General features: G+C 48.5%; 1 protein-coding gene across 1 annotated transcript in view; it reads left to right on the plus strand.

Moving 5' to 3' along the window:
- Positions 1-23686, plus strand: part of TRMT11 (tRNA methyltransferase 11) — a 361711-nt gene that overhangs the window by 18730 nt on the left and 319295 nt on the right. Inside the window, exon 2 of the mRNA XM_086926991.1 lies at positions 6999-7064. Within this exon, the coding sequence (XP_086783117.1) occupies positions 6999-7064 (66 nt within the window). The remainder of the gene's footprint in view (positions 1-6998; positions 7065-23686) is intronic.

The following is a 23686-nucleotide window of genomic DNA, read 5'->3' on the forward strand; positions in this document are numbered from 1 at the left end:
ACCCTGATTGGTCCGGTAGGATTATACGTTCCAATAAGAGGCTCAGCCTGGTAGCAATTAGTTTCGCTAAGATCTTAACATCGCAGTTGATAAGGGAAAGTGGTCTATATGAGCTGCACAAGTGCGCCGGTTTGTCCGGTTTCAATAATAAGATAATGAGGGCTTCTCTCATAGTAGGAGGAAGCGAGCCAACTTCCAGAGAGTCTTGGTAAACTTCACGAAGGGTGGGGACCATGAGGTCTATATAAGTCTTCTAGATTCCCACTGGTATGCCATCCATTCCTGTGGCCTTCTCAGATTGTAAGCCCATTATGGCATCGCGAACCTCATCTAGTTCAAACGGTGCACATAATAATTTACGATGTATGTCGCTTAGCCAGCCAAGGGCTACGCCCCCCAGATAGGCCTCCAGGTCCAATTCTCTTGCACCGGTGGTGGTGTACAGAGTCTCGTAATGGTCAGTGAATTCTTTAAGTATATTGACTGTGTGACAGCAGCGCGTACCGTCCGATCTCTCCAGTTCTACCACATAGTTGGAGTATCGCAGTTTACGGATTGTATCCGCCCATATCGGCAAGCTTGCCAATGCTTGCCCTTAAAGTGTGTTTCCCTCTGCGCTTCCTCGGTGTATTCAGTAAGCTTGGACCTGAATTTCTCGTGTCTCATTTGTCGGCTTATGTGCTAGCGTCGCTTCTAACACCTTGAATTCTCTTTCCAAACTAAAAAGTGTATTGGTAATGTCTTTGAGGACTCCCGATCCCTTTGCTATGCAGAACCCTCGTAATGTAACTTTGAATGCTTCCCATACTGTCGCCATGCTCTGTACTGACCCTTTATTGCGTGTAGAAAAATCCTGCACTTCTTCTCGCAGTTCTTCCTGAAAGACAGTGTCTAAAAGCATGCGTGTGTTAAGACGCCAAGCTCTGCGCGGTGGGCTGAATTCCGCTGAAGAGAGCGTGAGTTTGACAGCAGCATGGTCAGAGTATGTCCTAGCTAGATGTTGTGCTGTACTGATATCTGGTCCAAGCCCCCTTGATACAATCCAATAATCCAGCTTTGCCCAGGTGGCTGCATATGCTGTAAAGCGTGTCCCTTCTCTGTGTAGGGGATGTATGTGTCGCCATGCATCTAACAGGTGATTTTCCGTGATGATATCTCTGAGGAGGCCGCTCGCCTTCGTATAATGATGCAGAGCTGGGTGGGATCTATCCAGGGCCGGGGCATAGGTGACATTAAAATCCCCTCCCCATATAATATGATTGGATCCAACAGCTCTTACAGCATTCCATAAGGAGTTGAAAAATTCTGGGGTATCTATATTGGGCCCATAGCAACATACTAACGTGATCGATTCCGAACCCAAGCGTCCCCAGGCCATGCAGTATCTTCCCTGATCATCCGTAGAGGACCCTACCAAATAAAACGGTACCTGCTTCTTGATTAGTATGGCTGTGCCCCTAGCATAATTGGAATAAGATTAGAAAACACAGTGCATAGCCCATCGTGTTAACTTTTTGGGGTGAGAAGTGAGTTTCCTGTAGCATTGCGATGTGGGCGTGGTGCCTGTCTAGATACGCTAATATCTGTCGTTTTTTTCTCGGATCTCCCAGCCCCCGGACGTTCTACGTGATGATATTCAATTGTGTTCCCAGATCTTTAGCCATAGAGGTATAATACAAAAAAAAGTCAAGCTATGTTTGTAGCGCTGTTCTTTCTCGTGCCATGCGTAATGCAACATGAAATGCAACATGCCCAATGCTCCAATGATTCTCGACTGTAACACAACTGTTTCCATCGATAAGTTGTGTACTTCGCTGATATTCAAAACATCAATCAACCATTTGTCTCCCCAGCTCACCCATCCCTCCCACTGAAGCAACCCCAACATGCCAGTATTACATTCCCTACCCTCCCACCCTAAATTCCATGTTAAACTAGAAAAAAGTGCAACTCTCACCACACATATGTGGCAAGTTAACCAGGGGTGATTCCCTCTGGGGGTCATATCTAGGTGGCAACACAACAACCCCAACTCGCATGACACGTGCAACCAAGGTCGCAGTGTCTGCGAGCATAAAGGGTGCCCGGCGAGTCCACGTGTAGTACCCCGGGGACCATCAATTATGATCACATATTCTTTCTTGAGTCTGCACCAAAGCATGCATAGTACTACTCACGGTTATGTTAAACAGATACAAGAGACCAACAGATAAACACTCAGTCACTGCTCTTCTTCGTCCACTACTGCCAGCGGCGATCTTCGATGTTCCTCTTCATCATTGCCTGTTCCATTTGAGTGGCGAAGCTGTTTAAGAAAGTCTTCTACCTGTTGTGGTTTAGTGAAAAATCTTTGTCTTCCTTGATGCGTAATCCGGAGCTCTGCTTGGTAAAGGAGGGCATAGTCAATTTGCGCTTTACGTAACTTCGCTTTAACATCAAGAAATTTTCGACGTTCCTCTTGAACCATAGGCGCAAAATCAGGATATATAGTAAAGGAGTTACCATCATACGATAGAGATTGTTTGCTACGTGCTGCCTTCAGTGCCACATCTCGGTCTCTGTAGTTCAGCAGTCTGGCAATGATGGGTCGTGGAGCCGTTCCTGGTTTGGGCCTAGGGCCCAGTGATCTCTGCGCCCGCTCAACTATAAATTGGTTTGAGAAGGCATCTGACCCAATCGCCGCTAGTAGCATCTTTTCAATATAGTCCTGCATTCGGCCTGTGTTTGTCGTCTCTGGAATGCCTAAAATGCATATATTGTTGCGCCTACTGCGCGCTTCCAAATCCTCATTTTTGGTCGCAATTATTCTCAGCAGGTTATCCATACGAGAGAGCTGTGAGGTGTGTCTGGCCGTCACGTCATCTGAATTCGAGATTCGCCGCTCCGTTTCCTTAATTCTTTCTTCATGTACATCCATTTTGTGGACCATGGCATCCATCCGCGATGACATCCTATCCACCTTGTCCGCTATCGTGGCGAAGCCCTGACGTACCTCTCGCAATATGTCTTGTATTTCGGTTGATTGGTCAGCTACATTTCTTTGCGGATCATTGCTGCTTGCTTGGTCTTGAGAATCTTGTCCTGTGCGTGTCTGTCTTTTAGTGGCTTCGAAGTTGAGCTTGGGTTGTCGCGTATCGTTCTTGCCCATGGTGGCGTCTCGATGATTGGCGCACCGTGCCTCGGACCGTTAGTAGGACAAATAGGCGTGAGTGTCACCTCCCGCAGACGTAATGAGACAGCAGTCTGTCCTACAAGTGGAGATTGGTGGTCAGGTGTCTGACAATCCTTCGGTCGTCTCTTTCCCAAAAGCTGATGTAGCCACTAATTATTGTAGCGCCTCATGCTTGTTCTTATAGTGTGCCGGTCCCTCGCTCAACAGACGCTAATTCAATCACACTTTGGGGTGCCTAAGCCGAGCATAAGTTGACGTAAGGGCCTCATGGTCCAGCTTGTGTTGAATCCACGTGCCCTCCTCAGTGCAGCCTAGCGTAAAGGAGACTGGAAGTGGCACTTACAGTGCAATGCTTCTGGTTTCCGAAACGTGCAATTTAATCAGTGTCCATGCTTCAATCTCGTCAGTAGGAGTATGTCTGGCCAGACGCTGATGTGGGCTATATCGTGTATTGGCACCTACAATTCTTCACGTGGCAGCAAGTCAGTTTATGACACATTCCCACTCCGTGCCGCACCATCCAGGGACTTGGCAATGTCGCTGACCGGAGCTGAGGGGGGGGGGTAGGGGGGCAGTATTGCCAGAATCTCGGGTGTTGTCAAGGCCCCGCTTGCTCAGTCCGTTTAAGGCGCTATTTTTATATAATGGGCCTCCCCCGCTTACCGCTCGTTTCGATGCTTTCACACTGCTTCCCCCCCTCAATATCCAGGAGGAGGGGTCTCTAGCCTCGCTTTGTCCCTCACAGGTCCGAGGCAGAGCTCCCGCCGTCTGCTGATGTCCCGGGCCTAGTCGCGCTCTTCTGCCGCGGCCTGCAGTCTCTTGCGGGGCCGCGGTCTAGCGTAGATCCTGCGCCTGAGGCCGCGTGTCCTTGCCTCCACAGGTCACTCCCGGTGAAACTGCCGCCGGTTCCTACCGTGTCGTCTCAAAGCCGATCAGGCCAAAACTCGGCTTGCATGTGCCGGAGGGGCAGACCAACAGCTGGGTGGTCGTAAACGCCCCCGGGGGTACCATATACTGGATAAATTAAGGATAATAGCTGCTGGGCGGCGAGAGCCTCACTCACAGGCGGCCATTCGCAAGTGCGCCACCTAGCACCCCCCCGGTCCCAGGATGCTTGTTTCCGGCCCAGGGAAAACATGGCTTGGCAGTTCTGGCTGGACTGTTTCCATGAGGCACAGGGTCGGACTGATTTGCATATGGCCATGTCTGAACTGGTGTGGTGGAGTGAGCTAAAGAATGATGATGGATTAAACCCCTGTTCAGTTGACTGGGGGTGAGTGTTTGATTTGCTCAAACGCTCCGTCCATCATCCCCTTTGGTATCGCTTTGTTCGCCCTAAGCTGGCAGGGTATGCCCAGACGTGGGTCCCTTGCTCACTTTGCCACTGAATTTAAGCTAGCCTGGCTGATGACGGCTGATTAGCCAGAAACTAGTCCCAGGATGCTTGTTTCCGGTCCTGGGAAGACATTGCTTGGCAGTTCGAGCTGGACTGTTCCCATGAGGTACAGGGTCAGACTGATTTGCATATGGCCATGTCCGAACTGGGGTGGTGGAGTGAGCTAAAGAATGATGATGGATTAAACCCAGATCAGTTGACTGGGGGTGAGTGTTTGATTTGCTCAAACCCTCCGTCCATCATCCCCTTTGGTATCGCTAAGAACTTGATCCAGGCATATTTTCAAGACTAAATAGCCTTAGGTTTTCTCTTGGAAAGAAGAAGGAAATTGACTAGCAAGAGGCAAAAACAGGAACTTACAAATCCTAAGACTACTTACCTACATCTTGATCCCTAAAATGTAAAAGTTTAAAAGCGGAAGCGGACGCTAGCGGAGTTGGAGCTGGAGCAGATTGTGCGAATGTGAGCAGTATCGGCGGCAAGAGGTGAGCTGCGTGCATTCAGCGGCAGCTCTCAGACTCCGTGAATGGCGAGAGGAGGAGGGAGGGGAGCGTGGGGCAGCGCGATCCCGGCAAAGACTAGAGCTGAGCGCAGTGAAGCAAAACAAGAGGTGAGCTGCGTGCATTCAGCGGCAGCTCTAACACTTTGTGAATGGCGAGAGGAGGAGGTAGGGGAGCGCTGGGCAGTGCGAGCCCAGCGAGGACTAGAGCTGAGCGCATTGAATAAAGGAGCGGCATGCGGGCTGTGCTGCTGCTGCTCTTTTCAACTCCAGACTCCAACTCCAGACTCCGGAATCTGGGGATCACGGTTCGATCCCCTGGGCCGGCGGCAGATTAGCCCAGCACCATGTGACTCTGGGCAATAGCTTGCTTAATCTTCCAGACGGCCCCCAGCGCCTAGAGACCCTAACGGGTGATGGTTCGCACTTTACAAATGTGGATTATTATTACTATTATTCAAGCACTCGTGCTGGCATCCATCTTGCGGGAGCGAGCAGCGGCGCACGGGCCATCGGTTTTCAATTAGCGCGCCCAGCGCTGCTCGCTCCCTCAAGGTGGATGCCAGCACAAGCACGAGTGCTTGAAAAGAGCTGACCAATTTCTAAAGGTCATCTCCTAGAACAGCGCATGCGCGCTAACTTGGCGAGACCTAAAAAGCGATATGATGCAGCCTGTGCTGGCTGCATCACATCACTTTATTTATTTATTTATTTCCATTTTAACCCCTTGCATGCGTGCGTTGACCAACAGCTGTTGCGAGCACTACTGCGGTAGTGCTGCGCAAGTACGTTGGCCGACGCGGCCCCGCCACGCATTAGAACTCCCGCACCGAGGCAAATTGCTGTCGCGGTAAACGGGTTAAGGCATGCTGCATTGCACCCATGCTGCTGTACAACAAGACTACATTTAACAAAGCAAGTAGCCTACGTAGTCAACACCTATTGGATTTTCCAATGTTTTCTCTTGATGTGAGCAGCTAAGGTACTCTAGAAAATGTAGCTGATTTACTACAGGGAGACTACTTTGATACTTGTTGAAGAGTAGGCCTCAAATCTCATATCTGGGACCCTAGCACTAATATACTTGTCTAATGCCAGCTTTCATTCATGAAACTGTGCATCAGTTATATCCCCAGGTGTTGTGATACTACACATGTCATGTCCCGCCTAGTGCGAACACAGATAACAATACCCTAGATATGTGACTATGAGAAGAACATAGGTGTATACATTTGAAGCTGTTGCATTTGTAATTCAGTGGACTGTGCTTTCCCTACCTGTAAATTAAAGTGGCACTTTATGCGTTGCCTTACAGGGACAGTGGCACATGGGGCAATGTAATACACTTTGAGACACCTATCTAAATACTCAATGGGTCTTAAATCATTCTGTTTCTAACAAAGACAGATAGTTAGTGACACATGTTGACCCCAAGCTAAAGGTCTATGTTTGTATCATAAATTTGAACACGGGCTAGCTAACATGACAAAGCTTTCTAATATGTGCTTGACACTAACCTACAAAACAAGTGACACATTTTGATTCAAGTACTCAGACATGTTAAGTGAAAAAGTTACCTAGATAAAGCATGGAACCTCTGTAACTATAGGCATAGTATTGGAGGCCCTCGATACCATAGCATCAATATGGCACAATATGTGTACCTGATGTTAGCTTCCCTGAGGCCTCTCCCTCAAGAGAGAACGAAGTAGGATCCCCTTTGAGTAAATTATCACAGTGTTTTCAGACTAGTAAAGTAGACAAATGAGTTAAACCACATTAACTCCACACTTAGAAACATTCCATGTGTAAGAACCACTTCTTGCTAATTCTAATTTCGTTTAACATTTTGCGAGAGATGGTGCCCGAAAATCCTCAGAAGTATTTTTAGTTGATGTAATCGTGTTTGTTGTGCTTTGTTTTTGTTGTAGGAAATAACGTCCTTACTCTCCCTTTATGGTGGACAGTTTATTAGCCAGCCAGAAAGTCCTGTAAAGGTAAGTTGCAAATTACTTCACTTGTAGAAGTCTATTGCATGACCTTTGATGAAGTGGTCAATAGATTACTTAAGAAGATCCCTTTTCTTATCCAAAGTTTATATTTAGTTTGGCTATTATTAGATGACCCATCACTGTATAGCATAAGGAACAAAAAAGTTAATTGGATGTCCGCTAGCCTACAGCAAAATGCAATTTGTATTAAAAAACGAAATAAGTGCATGTGCCAATGTATTTTTACGGAGCCTGCTACCTTTTCAACCAAATACTGTGGTTACCAAATATCAAGGTACCCTGCTTTTGATTCCAGCTAATGCCTCTTTTTTCTCCTCCCTATGCTTCCTGACTGTCTTCCTTTTCCAGGTTATTTTTCATCCTTGTTTTCTCCCTTTGTCACCGGCTTTCCATCTTTTACTTCCTCCTCCTTTCACAATTTTGGTACTTTCTCCCACTCTTCTGTATCAAAGTCTGAAGATGAAAATTAAATCCTGATCCCCATAAATCAGTGTCAGTGTCCACCATCACAGCTGCAGTCTCAAGTTAATCTAATTTCTTGCATCCATCTCCTTGTTCTGTTGCCATATGTGGTACCAAAAAGCCCCCAAAAAGTCGCCAGGCAAAATAATCCATCTGCTCACAATAATGTTTTGGAAAAGAAGATTCAAGAAGGGGGAGTGGGTGTGTACTTCCTATTCATTTTGCTGAAAAGTATATTATCCAATGATATCTTTGCTTTCCCAGTCCTGTGATATTCGCTGTGACCGACACAATCGCGGTAAACAACATATTTAAAGTAGTTTTCTTTAAATATGGAAACAAAAGCAGAACTTTCGATTCTATAATAGTGAACAGCTATCCTCAACCAATTTCACAAAATCGCTTTATATATGTTTCAAAGTTGTTAAAAAACACGCTGTATTTGCGATTACCAATGTTATCCGACTTCCGCTGTCTTCGCGAACGCGGTAACTAAAATAAAATGTTGTAAAAAAATTACTGTAGCCCGACACTTTTAAACAAGAGAGCAGTAAAAAACTAGTGTCAAATATCAATTATAATCGGTGAATATATGTGTTTGAGTTTCTGTAGAACACTATGTCATGGCAACTTCCTCTGTCGCTGCAAACACGGGAATCGCAAAGTAAATGTCATTTTGTTAAACAATTATTATAGACAGATAACTTTAAACAGGAAATCAGTAAACAACTAGTATCAAACATCAATTAAAATATCTTTATATATGTGTTTTAGAGTTTCTGAAAAACCCTGCGATATCCGTGACTACCGACGTTGTTGCAATGCCTGGTGTCAAAAGTACACTAATAAAGCTCTACTGTTAAATATACTATAGAATGTGCCTATATATATATATATCCTATATACTGGTGACTGCCAGTAGAATATATATATATATATAATATATATATATATATATATATATTTTCACTAGGATGCCTCTGACATAAAGACGCCACTCCGTGGATGAACAGGAACAACCTTCTTTATTTGCGAAAACTGCGCCAAGCGTCCGTCATTTTTCTGGGGTCCCCAACGCGTTTCGAAGCGTCTCGCTTCTTCCTCAGGGGGTGGCACTCGATGAGGACGGATACACCTACAACTCTATTTATCCATTGCGCATGCGCCCTCCAATGGGTGCATGCTGGGGGTTGTGGTTTGTTGATGCTCCTCTAGTGGAGTCCGTTTTCTCAAAGTGTTTACGTGCTTTTGGTCCATAAATAGAGTTGTAGGTGTATCCGTCCTCATCGAGTGCCACCCCCTGAGGAAGAAGCGAGACGCTTCGAAACGCGTTGGGGACCCCAGAAAAATGACGGACGCTTGGCGCAGTTTTCGCAAATAAAGAAGGTTGTTCCTGTTCATCCACGGAGTGGCGTCTTTATGTCAGAGGCATCCTAGTGAAAAGATTTATGCGCGGTGGCCTCAACCGCGGAAGATGCACCGCCCGCTGAAAAGGCAACGCGGGTCTGCGGGGACTGTCACCCGACAGTCAACAAGCGGCGTGAATGAACTGCCATATTAACAACTGCGCTTTGTGTCTGCAGCCCACTGGAGGGCAGTTAAATATGGACCAAAAGCACGTAAACACTTTGAGAAAACGGACTCCACTAGAGGAGCATCAACAAACCACAACCCCCAGCATGCACCCATTGGAGGGCGCATGCGCAATGGATAAATAGAGTTGTAGGTGTATCCGTCCTCATCGAGTGCCACCCCCTGAGGAAGAAGCGAGACGCTTCGAAACGCGTTGGGGACCCCAGAAAAATGACGGACGCTTGGCGCAGTTTTCGCAAATAAAGAAGGTTGTTCCTGTTCATCCACGGAGTGGCGTCTTTATGTCAGAGGCATCCTAGTGAAAAGATTTATGCGCGGTGGCCTCAACCGCGGAAGATGCACCGCCCGCTGAAAAGGCAACGCGGGTCTGCGGGGACTGTCACCCGACAGTCAACAAGCGGCGTGAATGAACTGCCATATTAACAACTGCGCTTTGTGTCTGCAGCCCACTGGAGGGCAGTTAAATATGGACCAAAAGCACGTAAACACTTTGAGAAAACGGACTCCACTAGAGGAGCATCAACAAACCACAACCCCCAGCATGCACCCATTGGAGGGCGCATGCGCAATGGATAAATAGAGTTGTAGGTGTATCCGTCCTCATCGAGTGCCACCCCCTGAGGAAGAAGCGAGACGCTTCGAAACGCGTTGGGGACCCCAGAAAAATGACGGACGCTTGGCGCAGTTTTCGCAAATAAAGAAGGTTGTTCCTGTTCATCCACGGAGTGGCGTCTTTATGTCAGAGGCATCCTAGTGAAAAGATTTATGCGCGGTGGCCTCAACCGCGGAAGATGCACCGCCCGCTGAAAAGGCAACGCGGGTCTGCGGGGACTGTCACCCGACAGTCAACAAGCGGCGTGAATGAACTGCCATATTAACAACTGCGCTTTGTGTCTGCAGCCCACTGGAGGGCAGTTAAATATGGACCAAAAGCACGTAAACACTTTGAGAAAACGGACTCCACTAGAGGAGCATCAACAAACCACAACCCCCAGCATGCACCCATTGGAGGGCGCATGCGCAATGGATAAATAGAGTTGTAGGTGTATCCGTCCTCATCGAGTGCCACCCCCTGAGGAAGAAGCGAGACGCTTCGAAACGCGTTGGGGACCCCAGAAAAATGACGGACGCTTGGCGCAGTTTTCGCAAATAAAGAAGGTTGTTCCTGTTCATCCACGGAGTGGCGTCTTTATGTCAGAGGCATCCTAGTGAAAAGATTTATGCGCGGTGGCCTCAACCGCGGAAGATGCACCGCCCGCTGAAAAGGCAACGCGGGTCTGCGGGGACTGTCACCCGACAGTCAACAAGCGGCGTGAATGAACTGCCATATTAACAACTGCGCTTTGTGTCTGCAGCCCACTGGAGGGCAGTTAAATATGGACCAAAAGCACGTAAACACTTTGAGAAAACGGACTCCACTAGAGGAGCATCAACAAACCACAACCCCCAGCATGCACCCATTGGAGGGCGCATGCGCAATGGATAAATAGAGTTGTAGGTGTATCCGTCCTCATCGAGTGCCACCCCCTGAGGAAGAAGCGAGACGCTTCGAAACGCGTTGGGGACCCCAGAAAAATGACGGACGCTTGGCGCAGTTTTCGCAAATAAAGAAGGTTGTTCCTGTTCATCCACGGAGTGGCGTCTTTATGTCAGAGGCATCCTAGTGAAAAGATTTATGCGCGGTGGCCTCAACCGCGGAAGATGCACCGCCCGCTGAAAAGGCAACGCGGGTCTGCGGGGACTGTCACCCGACAGTCAACAAGCGGCGTGAATGAACTGCCATATTAACAACTGCGCTTTGTGTCTGCAGCCCACTGGAGGGCAGTTAAATATGGACCAAAAGCACGTAAACACTTTGAGAAAACGGACTCCACTAGAGGAGCATCAACAAACCACAACCCCCAGCATGCACCCATTGGAGGGCGCATGCGCAATGGATAAATAGAGTTGTAGGTGTATCCGTCCTCATCGAGTGCCACCCCCTGAGGAAGAAGCGAGACGCTTCGAAACGCGTTGGGGACCCCAGAAAAATGACGGACGCTTGGCGCAGTTTTCGCAAATAAAGAAGGTTGTTCCTGTTCATCCACGGAGTGGCGTCTTTATGTCAGAGGCATCCTAGTGAAAAGATTTATGCGCGGTGGCCTCAACCGCGGAAGATGCACCGCCCGCTGAAAAGGCAACGCGGGTCTGCGGGGACTGTCACCCGACAGTCAACAAGCGGCGTGAATGAACTGCCATATTAACAACTGCGCTTTGTGTCTGCAGCCCACTGGAGGGCAGTTAAATATGGACCAAAAGCACGTAAACACTTTGAGAAAACGGACTCCACTAGAGGAGCATCAACAAACCACAACCCCCAGCATGCACCCATTGGAGGGCGCATGCGCAATGGATAAATAGAGTTGTAGGTGTATCCGTCCTCATCGAGTGCCACCCCCTGAGGAAGAAGCGAGACGCTTCGAAACGCGTTGGGGACCCCAGAAAAATGACGGACGCTTGGCGCAGTTTTCGCAAATAAAGAAGGTTGTTCCTGTTCATCCACGGAGTGGCGTCTTTATGTCAGAGGCATCCTAGTGAAAAGATTTATGCGCGGTGGCCTCAACCGCGGAAGATGCACCGCCCGCTGAAAAGGCAACGCGGGTCTGCGGGGACTGTCACCCGACAGTCAACAAGCGGCGTGAATGAACTGCCATATTAACAACTGCGCTTTGTGTCTGCAGCCCACTGGAGGGCAGTTAAATATGGACCAAAAGCACGTAAACACTTTGAGAAAACGGACTCCACTAGAGGAGCATCAACAAACCACAACCCCCAGCATGCACCCATTGGAGGGCGCATGCGCAATGGATAAATAGAGTTGTAGGTGTATCCGTCCTCATCGAGTGCCACCCCCTGAGGAAGAAGCGAGACGCTTCGAAACGCGTTGGGGACCCCAGAAAAATGACGGACGCTTGGCGCAGTTTTCGCAAATAAAGAAGGTTGTTCCTGTTCATCCACGGAGTGGCGTCTTTATGTCAGAGGCATCCTAGTGAAAAGATTTATGCGCGGTGGCCTCAACCGCGGAAGATGCACCGCCCGCTGAAAAGGCAACGCGGGTCTGCGGGGACTGTCACCCGACAGTCAACAAGCGGCGTGAATGAACTGCCATATTAACAACTGCGCTTTGTGTCTGCAGCCCACTGGAGGGCAGTTAAATATGGACCAAAAGCACGTAAACACTTTGAGAAAACGGACTCCACTAGAGGAGCATCAACAAACCACAACCCCCAGCATGCACCCATTGGAGGGCGCATGCGCAATGGATAAATAGAGTTGTAGGTGTATCCGTCCTCATCGAGTGCCACCCCCTGAGGAAGAAGCGAGACGCTTCGAAACGCGTTGGGGACCCCAGAAAAATGACGGACGCTTGGCGCAGTTTTCGCAAATAAAGAAGGTTGTTCCTGTTCATCCACGGAGTGGCGTCTTTATGTCAGAGGCATCCTAGTGAAAAGATTTATGCGCGGTGGCCTCAACCGCGGAAGATGCACCGCCCGCTGAAAAGGCAACGCGGGTCTGCGGGGACTGTCACCCGACAGTCAACAAGCGGCGTGAATGAACTGCCATATTAACAACTGCGCTTTGTGTCTGCAGCCCACTGGAGGGCAGTTAAATATGGACCAAAAGCACGTAAACACTTTGAGAAAACGGACTCCACTAGAGGAGCATCAACAAACCACAACCCCCAGCATGCACCCATTGGAGGGCGCATGCGCAATGGATAAATAGAGTTGTAGGTGTATCCGTCCTCATCGAGTGCCACCCCCTGAGGAAGAAGCGAGACGCTTCGAAACGCGTTGGGGACCCCAGAAAAATGACGGACGCTTGGCGCAGTTTTCGCAAATAAAGAAGGTTGTTCCTGTTCATCCACGGAGTGGCGTCTTTATGTCAGAGGCATCCTAGTGAAAAGATTTATGCGCGGTGGCCTCAACCGCGGAAGATGCACCGCCCGCTGAAAAGGCAACGCGGGTCTGCGGGGACTGTCACCCGACAGTCAACAAGCGGCGTGAATGAACTGCCATATTAACAACTGCGCTTTGTGTCTGCAGCCCACTGGAGGGCAGTTAAATATGGACCAAAAGCACGTAAACACTTTGAGAAAACGGACTCCACTAGAGGAGCATCAACAAACCACAACCCCCAGCATGCACCCATTGGAGGGCGCATGCGCAATGGATAAATAGAGTTGTAGGTGTATCCGTCCTCATCGAGTGCCACCCCCTGAGGAAGAAGCGAGACGCTTCGAAACGCGTTGGGGACCCCAGAAAAATGACGGACGCTTGGCGCAGTTTTCGCAAATAAAGAAGGTTGTTCCTGTTCATCCACGGAGTGGCGTCTTTATGTCAGAGGCATCCTAGTGAAAAGATTTATGCGCGGTGGCCTCAACCGCGGAAGATGCACCGCCCGCTGAAAAGGCAACGCGGGTCTGCGGGGACTGTCACCCGACAGTCAACAAGCGGCGTGAATGAACTGCCATATTAACAACTGCGCTTTGTGTCTGCAGCCCACTGGAGGGCAGTTAAATATGGACCAAAAGCACGTAAACACTTTGAGAAAACGGACTCCACTAGAGGAGCATCAACAAACCACAACCCCCAGCATGCACCCATTGGAGGGCGCATGCGCAATGGATAAATAGAGTTGTAGGTGTATCCGTCCTCATCGAGTGCCACCCCCTGAGGAAGAAGCGAGACGCTTCGAAACGCGTTGGGGACCCCAGAAAAATGACGGACGCTTGGCGCAGTTTTCGCAAATAAAGAAGGTTGTTCCTGTTCATCCACGGAGTGGCGTCTTTATGTCAGAGGCATCCTAGTGAAAAGATTTATGCGCGGTGGCCTCAACCGCGGAAGATGCACCGCCCGCTGAAAAGGCAACGCGGGTCTGCGGGGACTGTCACCCGACAGTCAACAAGCGGCGTGAATGAACTGCCATATTAACAACTGCGCTTTGTGTCTGCAGCCCACTGGAGGGCAGTTAAATATGGACCAAAAGCACGTAAACACTTTGAGAAAACGGACTCCACTAGAGGAGCATCAACAAACCACAACCCCCAGCATGCACCCATTGGAGGGCGCATGCGCAATGGATAAATAGAGTTGTAGGTGTATCCGTCCTCATCGAGTGCCACCCCCTGAGGAAGAAGCGAGACGCTTCGAAACGCGTTGGGGACCCCAGAAAAATGACGGACGCTTGGCGCAGTTTTCGCAAATAAAGAAGGTTGTTCCTGTTCATCCACGGAGTGGCGTCTTTATGTCAGAGGCATCCTAGTGAAAAGATTTATGCGCGGTGGCCTCAACCGCGGAAGATGCACCGCCCGCTGAAAAGGCAACGCGGGTCTGCGGGGACTGTCACCCGACAGTCAACAAGCGGCGTGAATGAACTGCCATATTAACAACTGCGCTTTGTGTCTGCAGCCCACTGGAGGGCAGTTAAATATGGACCAAAAGCACGTAAACACTTTGAGAAAACGGACTCCACTAGAGGAGCATCAACAAACCACAACCCCCAGCAAGCACCCATTGGAGGGCGCATGCGCAATGGATAAATAGAGTTGTAGGTGTATCCGTCCTCATCGAGTGCCACCCCCTGAGGAAGAAGCGAGACGCTTCGAAACGCGTTGGGGACCCCAGAAAAATGACGGACGCTTGGCGCAGTTTTCACAAATAAAGAAGGTTGTTCCTGTTCATCCACGGAGTGGCGTCTTTATGTCAGAGGCATCCTAGTGAAAAGATTTATGCGCGGTGGCCTCAACCGCGGAAGATGCACCGCCCGCTGAAAAGGCAACGCGGGTCTGCGGGGACTGTCACCCGACAGTCAACAAGCGGCGTGAATGAACTGCCATATTAACAACTGCGCTTTGTGTCTGCAGCCCACTGGAGGGCAGTTAAATATGGACCAAAAGCACGTAAACACTTTGAGAAAACGGACTCCACTAGAGGAGCATCAACAAACCACAACCCCCAGCATGCACCCATTGGAGGGCGCATGCGCAATGGATAAATAGAGTTGTAGGTGTATCCGTCCTCATCGAGTGCCACCCCCTGAGGAAGAAGCGAGACGCTTCGAAACGCGTTGGGGACCCCAGAAAAATGACGGACGCTTGGCGCAGTTTTCGCAAATAAAGAAGGTTGTTCCTGTTCATCCACGGAGTGGCGTCTTTATGTCAGAGGCATCCTAGTGAAAAGATATATATATATATATATATATATATATATATTAGTTATAGTTAGGACCTATTTTCCATAGAAATCTGCAACATTCTATGTGGAATAGCTTTGGCGCCAGTCGACGAATCTTCGCGAAATTGTCAAAACTTTTGGCCAGCTATCCAGAAAGTCTTGGGGTGATTTGTCAAGCAGGGGCAGAGAAAAAAGGGGGGGTCCCAAAACGTGTTTTCCCCATGCAACTTTCCATAGTAACCTTTAGGCGCTTAATGGAGGTAGCTGGTGGGCTAGTTGCACCCTAGGGACCCTCACGATTCAAGGGGAGTAAATCCCCCAACTTAAAACGCATCACGGGGTGCGTTTGCATAGTGGTGAAGGGAGGTGGTGGGGCCTGAGGTGACGTGTGCAAACACACCCTGTGGAGCGTCTTAAGTTGAGGAATTAATTCCTCTTCAATCCTGAGGGTCCCTGGGGGCCAACTAGACCACCAGGTGCCTCCAGTAAGCGCCACGGAGCTGCGTTGCAAAGTGTTGTAAAAAGGGGCGTGACTTCTGAACACCTCTTTGCAACACAGCTCTCTGGCGCATACTGGAGGTACCTGGTGGGCTGGTTGGCCCCCATGGACCCTCGGGATTGAGGAGGAATTAATACTCCAACTTAAAACGCGCCACAAGGGCGTGTTTGCAGACATGTCACCTCAGGCCACGCCCCCTTCCTTCACCATTGTGTAAACACGCCCTGTGGCGAGTTGTAAGTTGGGGAATTAATTCTCTTTCAATACTGAGGGTCCCTGAGGGCCAACTAGCCCAACAGGTATCTCCAGTGTTCACCAGGGGGCTGCGTTGCAGACAGGTGTTAAGAGGCCACGCTCCTTTTTTACACCTCTCTGCAACGCAGCTCTTTGGCACTTACTGGAGGCACCTAGTGGGATAGTTGGACCCTAGGGACCCTTAGGATTCAAGGGGACTTAATCTCTCAAATTAGAATGGCCACAGGGCGCGTTTACACAGTGATGAAGGGAGGGGACGGGACCTGAGGTGATGTGTGCAAACACGCCCCGTGGCGCGTTTTAAGTTGGGGAAATAATTCCCCTTCAATTTTAAGGGCCCCTGGGGTCCAACTAGTTACCAGGTGCTTCCAGTAACTGCCACTGCGCTGCGTTGCAGAGAGGTGGTCCAGGCTGTGCCCCTTTTTACACCTCTGTGCAACGCAGCTCTGTGGCGCTTACTGGAGGTACCTAGTGGGATAGTTCGACCCCAGGGACCCTCAGGATTCAAGGGGACTTAATCCCCCAACTTAAAACATGCCACAGGGCATGTTTGCACACGTCACCTCAGGCCCCCTCCCTTCACCAGTGTGCAAATGCGCCCTGTGGCGCGTTTTAAGTGGTAGTTTCAATCCCCCTGCCCTATTATTTACTAGGGGCGTACAGAGGAGGTCATGCTAATTACAGAGATACCCCAACGCATATTGTTCCCTAGTGTATGTAGGTGTTTTCACTGTATTCTAAGTGTCTTTTAACATAGCACTGGCTCTAGGACTAGTTAGTCAGAGTCCGTTACCACCAGTACCCGTCTGAAAAAGTTGAGGGTACAGGATGATTTTGCAACTTGTCTTGTTTCTGCTCTTCTGTTTGTTCTTTCTACACGTTTTTCTTCTTCCTGCACTTTTCTTCCTCTTTGTTGACTTCTGTTGCTTCTTTCTGCATTTCTTTTTTTTCTTTCTGGGCGTTTTTTCTTCTTTCTTCACATGTTTTATCTCTGTAGGCATGGTTAGAAATTAGCATTTATAAAACCTTAGAAATTCACTGAAAAAAACATAGGTTTCTGGGGCGTTCTAGTTAGCTGGACATTTCACTTGTACAAAACCATTGAATTTCGCCTGTTATAGTTTGTTCAGCTAACTATAACGCGCACACCCGCAATGCACTGCTGATAACGTCACATATTACACCACTCATGACATGGTCAGTGGCATCACTCATGACATCACTGATGACATCTCAAACGACATCACTGATGACATCACTGTGAATATATGAATATATATATATATATTTTACAATTTATACAAACCACGCTTTCTTTGTGACTACTGACATCACAGCGACAACGTTGGTAGTGGTGAATAATAAATATTTTTGTGAAGGTGATGTTCTCCTAAAATGGATCATAGAATGACAATATCTTCCTAAATATTTAGACTTAAACTTTATTTGAAAAATTTCTTTAAGTGTATTTTTCAGTATGTGAAATACATTTGCTGATCACAGATTTTCCACAGTAAATGCAACAATGTTGTGCTGACTCAAATAATTCTTAAAAATAAAACCAGTTATTAATTTACTTTCTGATAAACACATACCAAATAAAAAAAGAAGTGGTATATAATATAAATTATTATCACATACAGGTGGTACTGGTGTCAAACTGGCCTTTGGGCGCTAAAAAGAAGCTGTATTCCATAGCAGTTGGTAATTTTGTCTCAAGGGGGGCAGGTACAGCAGTGGTATTACTTTTCTATTTTTCTAGCACTCCGGACTGGGATAGTGTGGTAGAGGGGCATTTCATGCACAAATAATTATTTTACAAAATTATCCTTTGGAGAGGGCAGAAATGGGAATGGGAAGCAATGAGGCCCCTGGAAGGGGGACATTCCATTCTGCACTAAACTGCAACATTCTCTTTTTTTTATTTTTTATTGCAAGAACGTAGATCACACAGCCTCAGGCCTACAACCCCTCGGGCCGGCCGCGTCACAGATATATCAGGCAAAGTATAGACACAGTTATACACAGCCCATCGGCCGACAACCCGGGGGTCTGGCGGCGTTTTCCTAGTGGCAGTTAACCATTACCCCGCCATCCTCGCCAGTAGAGCAGGGTGCAGCCTTCACATGCATTTTCTAGCTTTTATCCATCAGGACGTCCCTATTCTCCCCCTCCTCCATTCCTATACTACCAGTTCTCAAGACATGAGTGATCGTGCCTTAACTGAACTTACCCTAACCCCTAATTTGGTCAATGACCTGTCCCCCACCCCCCCACCCCTTCCCCCTTAGTGGTCTTCCTGTGTTGCACAATTATGTCCGTCAATGCGATGCCCAGTCCTGTCTCACTGCTAATCCTACTTCCAGTGCGCCCCTTAGTAGTGTCTGCGCCTCTTCTGAGCTAACCCTACCCAAATGTCTGTCTCTAAGGTTGTGTCCCACCCCGGCCGGGTGTGAGCTGTGTTTCCAATGGTGTCATCCCACCCCTCTCCACTCCTCTCGCCTCGCTCCATGTCCTCATCCCTCCCCACAACACACTCGCTTAGCCACTCTCACAGCCGTCTCTTCCACTCGCCGTGATGCAGGTTCGAGCCACCATTCGCCCCCTATCTCAGGGACTCAGCTTCCGAGGCTGCCAGGGTTCTCCCGCTGCTTCCCATTTAGGTAAGTTTGGTATAGTGCCCAGAAATTTTTAGGGCGGCTTTTTGGGGGCAACAATTTGCTATAGCATTCCGCTTGTGTGCTACAGTACAGCATGTCTCGCGCCCATCTAGTCTTGGTTGGGAGCGGTCCTCTCATCCAACATTGAGCTACAACTCTCCTAGCCATTAACATCCCCATATCCGTGAGTCTGCGAAGCGCGACTGGGAGCCTCATGGAATTGCAAATGAGCGCCACGCCCGGATCCGGGGCCATGTCCACCTCTAGGATTTTACTCATTTCCAAAAGACATCGCAGTTCCAAGCCAAGTGCAGGAAGTCGGCGTCAGCCGCATGGCAGCGTTCGCATTGCGCCGTTTGCCGCTGGCCGTATCTATGAAGCCTCTCCGGGGTGTAATACACTCTCTGCAGGAACTTAAAGTGGATCAGTCTGTGCTTACCATTAAGTGAGATCCGCTTCGTGTTGTCACAGCAATACCGCCACGTCGCGTCGTCTAGAGTGGTATCCAGGTCCCTCTGCCATGCTAGTCTAGCTTTCATAAGCTGCTGCTCACCGTGTGACCTAGCTACTCTGTATAAATTTGTGAGGAGCTTCCGAGGCTCTTTGTGTTTAATAACATATGTCAGTTCAAGGACGTCCGGGGGCTCAGCCATATCCGGACCGAGCAGCTCCAAGAGAGCACTCTGGGTCCTATGAAATTGGAAGCGTTGCAGCATAGGGGTCTCTCTGCAATCCCCTCGCCCCTGTTCCCAGTTCTTGGCTGCACCGTCCTGAAATAGATCGCCAGCTTTACTGAGACCTAGCTTCGCCAGTTCTCTGGTGACCCCCCTTTCGGCCATGGGTGGAAGCCAAAGCATCCATTCCAGCGGCATCTCCGGCGAGTATAATAACGCCCCTCCCTGCCGTTGCAGGAGTGAGGGCCATGCATGGTTGGTAGCGGTAATGGAGTCCAGTACTCCTGTTCGACGGTCCTGCGGCATGCAAATCGTGGCCGGAAGGGGCTGCGGATGCGCAAATAGTCGCTCCATGCGGACATGTGGGCTCAGTCGGTCCCCATGGATCCAGGTGTGGAGGTGCGACGCTTGAGCAGCTCTGAAATACAGTTCAAGGTCTGGAGCTGCCAGGCCTCCCATGTTGTAAGGCAAAGTTAGTGTCGTCCATTTGACTCTTGGCTGCTTTCCCGCCCATGCTAGGCCTATCATAAGGCTTGTCAGCCGCTGAAAGAAGGCCCTAGATAGCACTATTGGGAGAGCATTAAAAAGGAACAAGAACCGCGGTAGTACCACCACCTTCATAATGGCAATGCGGCCCATTAGCGTTAGAGGCAATTTACTCCAGAGCGCTATGTCATCACCCAACTTGCTGACCGCTCTACCGTAGTTTTGGCTAATAAGCAGGTCCGTATTCGTGTGAATTTGTATCCCTAGGTACCTGATCGGGTCTTCGGTCCACTGAAGAGGGTACTCCGTCTCAACCTGTCTAGTCACCGGCGTCAGCACCACGGATTTTGCCCAGTTGACTTTAAGTCCAGACAGCGCGCCAAAGCGCACAACCTCCCTCAAAAGTGGGGGAAGTGTCGTTGCTGGATCGTGCGCATACAACAGCGTGTCATCTGCGTACATAGACACTACTATTTTGTAAGTCGGAAAACGTATGCCCTCGTAGCCGTGGTATTCCCTCAGCGCGCAAGCCAGGGGCTCTGCTGCTAGTGCGTATAGCAAGGGGGATAGGGGGCACCCCTGCCGAGTTCCCCTGCCGATGTAGAGGGGTTTCGAGATCGCGTTTCCAACTCGCACTCTAGCCGAGGGCCCTTCATATAGGGCGCCCACCATTTGTAGGAAGGGCTCCCCAAGTCCCATATGTCGTAATACCTGGAGGAGAAACGGCCATTCCACCGAATCGAATGCCTTTTTCTTATCAAGGAAAAGCGCAACAGCTTGTTGAATGGTTCCTAACACCGTCCTGATATTGTATGTCAGGTTTCTGCTGGGTATAAACCCTGCTTGTTCTGGGGCCACTAAGTCGGGGGCAAGCAGCGCTAACCTGGTCGCTAGGACTTAAGCACAGAGCTTAGTGTCTACGTTTAGCAACGACAGTGGTCGGTATGATCCGCACTCAAACCATGCTCGATCATTCGTATTGCCCCTAGGGCCTGAAGAACCTCCTCTACCCCTCGTGAATCCCTGCCCCCGCTCTTGCCGTTGTGCACGCAACAATGGACACTCATTCGCCCAATGGCCTCTCTGCCTACAATATGCACACTGATCCCGGGCAACATCAGTACGGCCCGAAGAGGAAGAAGCCGGGAAATTTCTGCACCTCTATCATTACCTCTACGAGGTGGCCCATACACTTGTGCTAACATAACCTTTGTTTTTAAATCTTTAGATTTCTTTTCCTAACTACCTTTCGCTTCTAGTTCCTGACGCTCGTAATACTGAGCCATCGTCAGGAGGGATGCTGGCGACGAAGTCGTCCAAGAGCTTTCACTCGCCTTCAATCGAGCTGCTACTCCTGGTAATAAATTCGAAACATATTTATCAACAAAAAGATGTCGACCCGTGTCGTCCGTAAGCGACTGGCCGCTGAAATCATGAAAAGTTTCCTCAAATCGTGTAAAGAAATCTGAAACTGATTCATCTACTTTCTGTTTAAATGAGGCTAACATAGTCCAATCAATCTTTTTAGGGGGGATGAGCGTTTTTAATTTAGTCAAAATAGCAGCAGGAAGATCTCAAATCGAGTGGGAAGTTTCGGTGCAGGTTTTCTTTCTCTATCCTCATCCTCAAGATCCGCCCATCTAACTTTAAATATCTGAAGTGTAGCAGGGTTTCCGTTCTCCCACAGAACTGTGCATAGAGATCTAGAACCTCAGTGAGTTAGGATGATCCAAAACTCATCTCAGTGTCAGAAATCCCCTTACCTAGCTAGCTACAGTGTCTCATGGCTCATTATGGAATGATCCTTGTCTTAGACAAACCAGAACATGAACTTTAGAATACCTCAGGAATCGTGGAACACATGAACACTCTTTCGTTATATAATCATTTCAAACCAAAACTGAGAGTCAAAGAACACAAGTGCAAGTTTGAAATATTTATTATTCAATGCAAAGTTCTCAAACGCAGTATCTTGTATAATACCAAAATGCAGATTATAAAAATCAGAGTCAGCAGCATAGTCACTAATCCATAGTAAGCAAAAGGTGATAGCATGTTACAATGCAAAATCTATAGAAATCTATATCACCTATATTTCGCGCACCCTATTTAGCATATTATTTTATATCTAAGAAGGTCTCATTCGGGCTTTAGCAGGGCGAACCCATACCTCTAAATGTCAGTAGGAGTAGATCACATCAACAGCTACCAGCTCTCTTCATGCGCAGCACCAAGTGTCTACGTTCATTCCGTGTAACTCTATCTTAAACCCGCGTAGAGCCCAAAATGTTGGCATCAACATTATTTGTGTTATGTCTAATGTGGTGCGAGGATCAGGCCTCCCAGCAACCTTGTGTTAGGTTATTCTTAGAGTGTACAGCTCTCAGTGTGCAGACAGTTGTACCAAGTGTACCAGGCAAAGCTGATAGCATAGAAATAACATATTATTCTCAAACAAATCACCTCACCGCTTCTAGGGTGAAAGCGACAACAACAAGTAGGTGTCGTGTGCAAAACTGAAGCCGAAGGAAAAACGGCTGTTTAAACATGCAATACACTCATGCTAACTTAACGCAATATATGTAACGAAGTATCCATATGACACCCCCCCATTGATCCGAGCACCGTCAAACATTAGGGAAAAGGCAATACTAAACCAGATACACAAAATGAAAGCAAAGTTCAATAATCTTGAGCTAAAATAAGCCAAAAAAATATGTATGAATGAATATGTATGAATGCCTACAGTGGCCTCAAATCTAAAAATAAAAACTAAACTTTCGAACCAAAAGTTCTCCGCCAGGTCTCAAAAATATGAAATGTAGGACCAGGTCGCATTAATTCAAATGTCTGTAAGAGAAAAAACAAGGCACTTATCCGATATCCAAAGTCATGTGCCACATTGACGTTATCCTCAGCGACATCACGTGATAGAACTCTCCATCAGCCGAACCCAGTCCATCCCTCCAATTCTGCAAGGGGAAAGTCATAGTCCATAACAAAGTAATCCTCCCAGGCATCTTACGATTGGAAAGTATATGCAAAGAAAGTTGCAACAGCCTCCAGTATGAAATCACTGCCATCATCCGAAAATAGTTCAGCAATCCAATTCAGCAATGGGAAAGAACATACGTGCTCCTCCAGCATCGGATCCTCCTGTAACGTCAGAGGACAACTCGGTGGGTTCACCAGATCGCTGTGTGTCAGAAAGGCATCCGCAGCTGCAGAGATCTCCCATTGGCCCAGAACTACATTTATCGCTGCCAAGGCCATAACTCTTTCGCCAGAACAAATCAGCTCGTGAGCCACCACGGGACGCATTAGCTGATCAAAATCGACGTCAGGAGCAGTCCTCAAGCATAGGCACAAATCAATGGCCCAATCGAACTCGCAGCTCAGGCAGTGAAACACAGGTTGGACACACGTGAAGTCGGTGAACCGAAATGACAATCTACAAGCCGTGCTTAATGCTGCAAGCGGCAATGTTCCATAGTAATTGAGCATCCGATTACGGCACAGTGTCAGGAGGCGTTGAACGGCTTCTTGCGCAGGATGGGCATCCATGTTTTATGAAGAAAAACACCAACAAAAAGCCAGCGGCTACAGCCAGTAAAACAGGTAGTCCACCAAACAAACTCGAAAAAATAGAGTGGAAAAACGTGGGAATGATACCAAAAACTTTTTCAAATGTAGTCACGAGGCCACTGCTAACCAATTTAAAAAAATGTGCAAGCCCAGTCGTGGAAGAAGCATTAAAGATCTG

This window comes from Lissotriton vulgaris, chromosome 6, assembly GCF_964263255.1.
Source record: "Lissotriton vulgaris chromosome 6, aLisVul1.2, whole genome shotgun sequence".
Lineage (NCBI taxonomy): Eukaryota > Metazoa > Chordata > Amphibia > Caudata > Salamandridae > Lissotriton > Lissotriton vulgaris.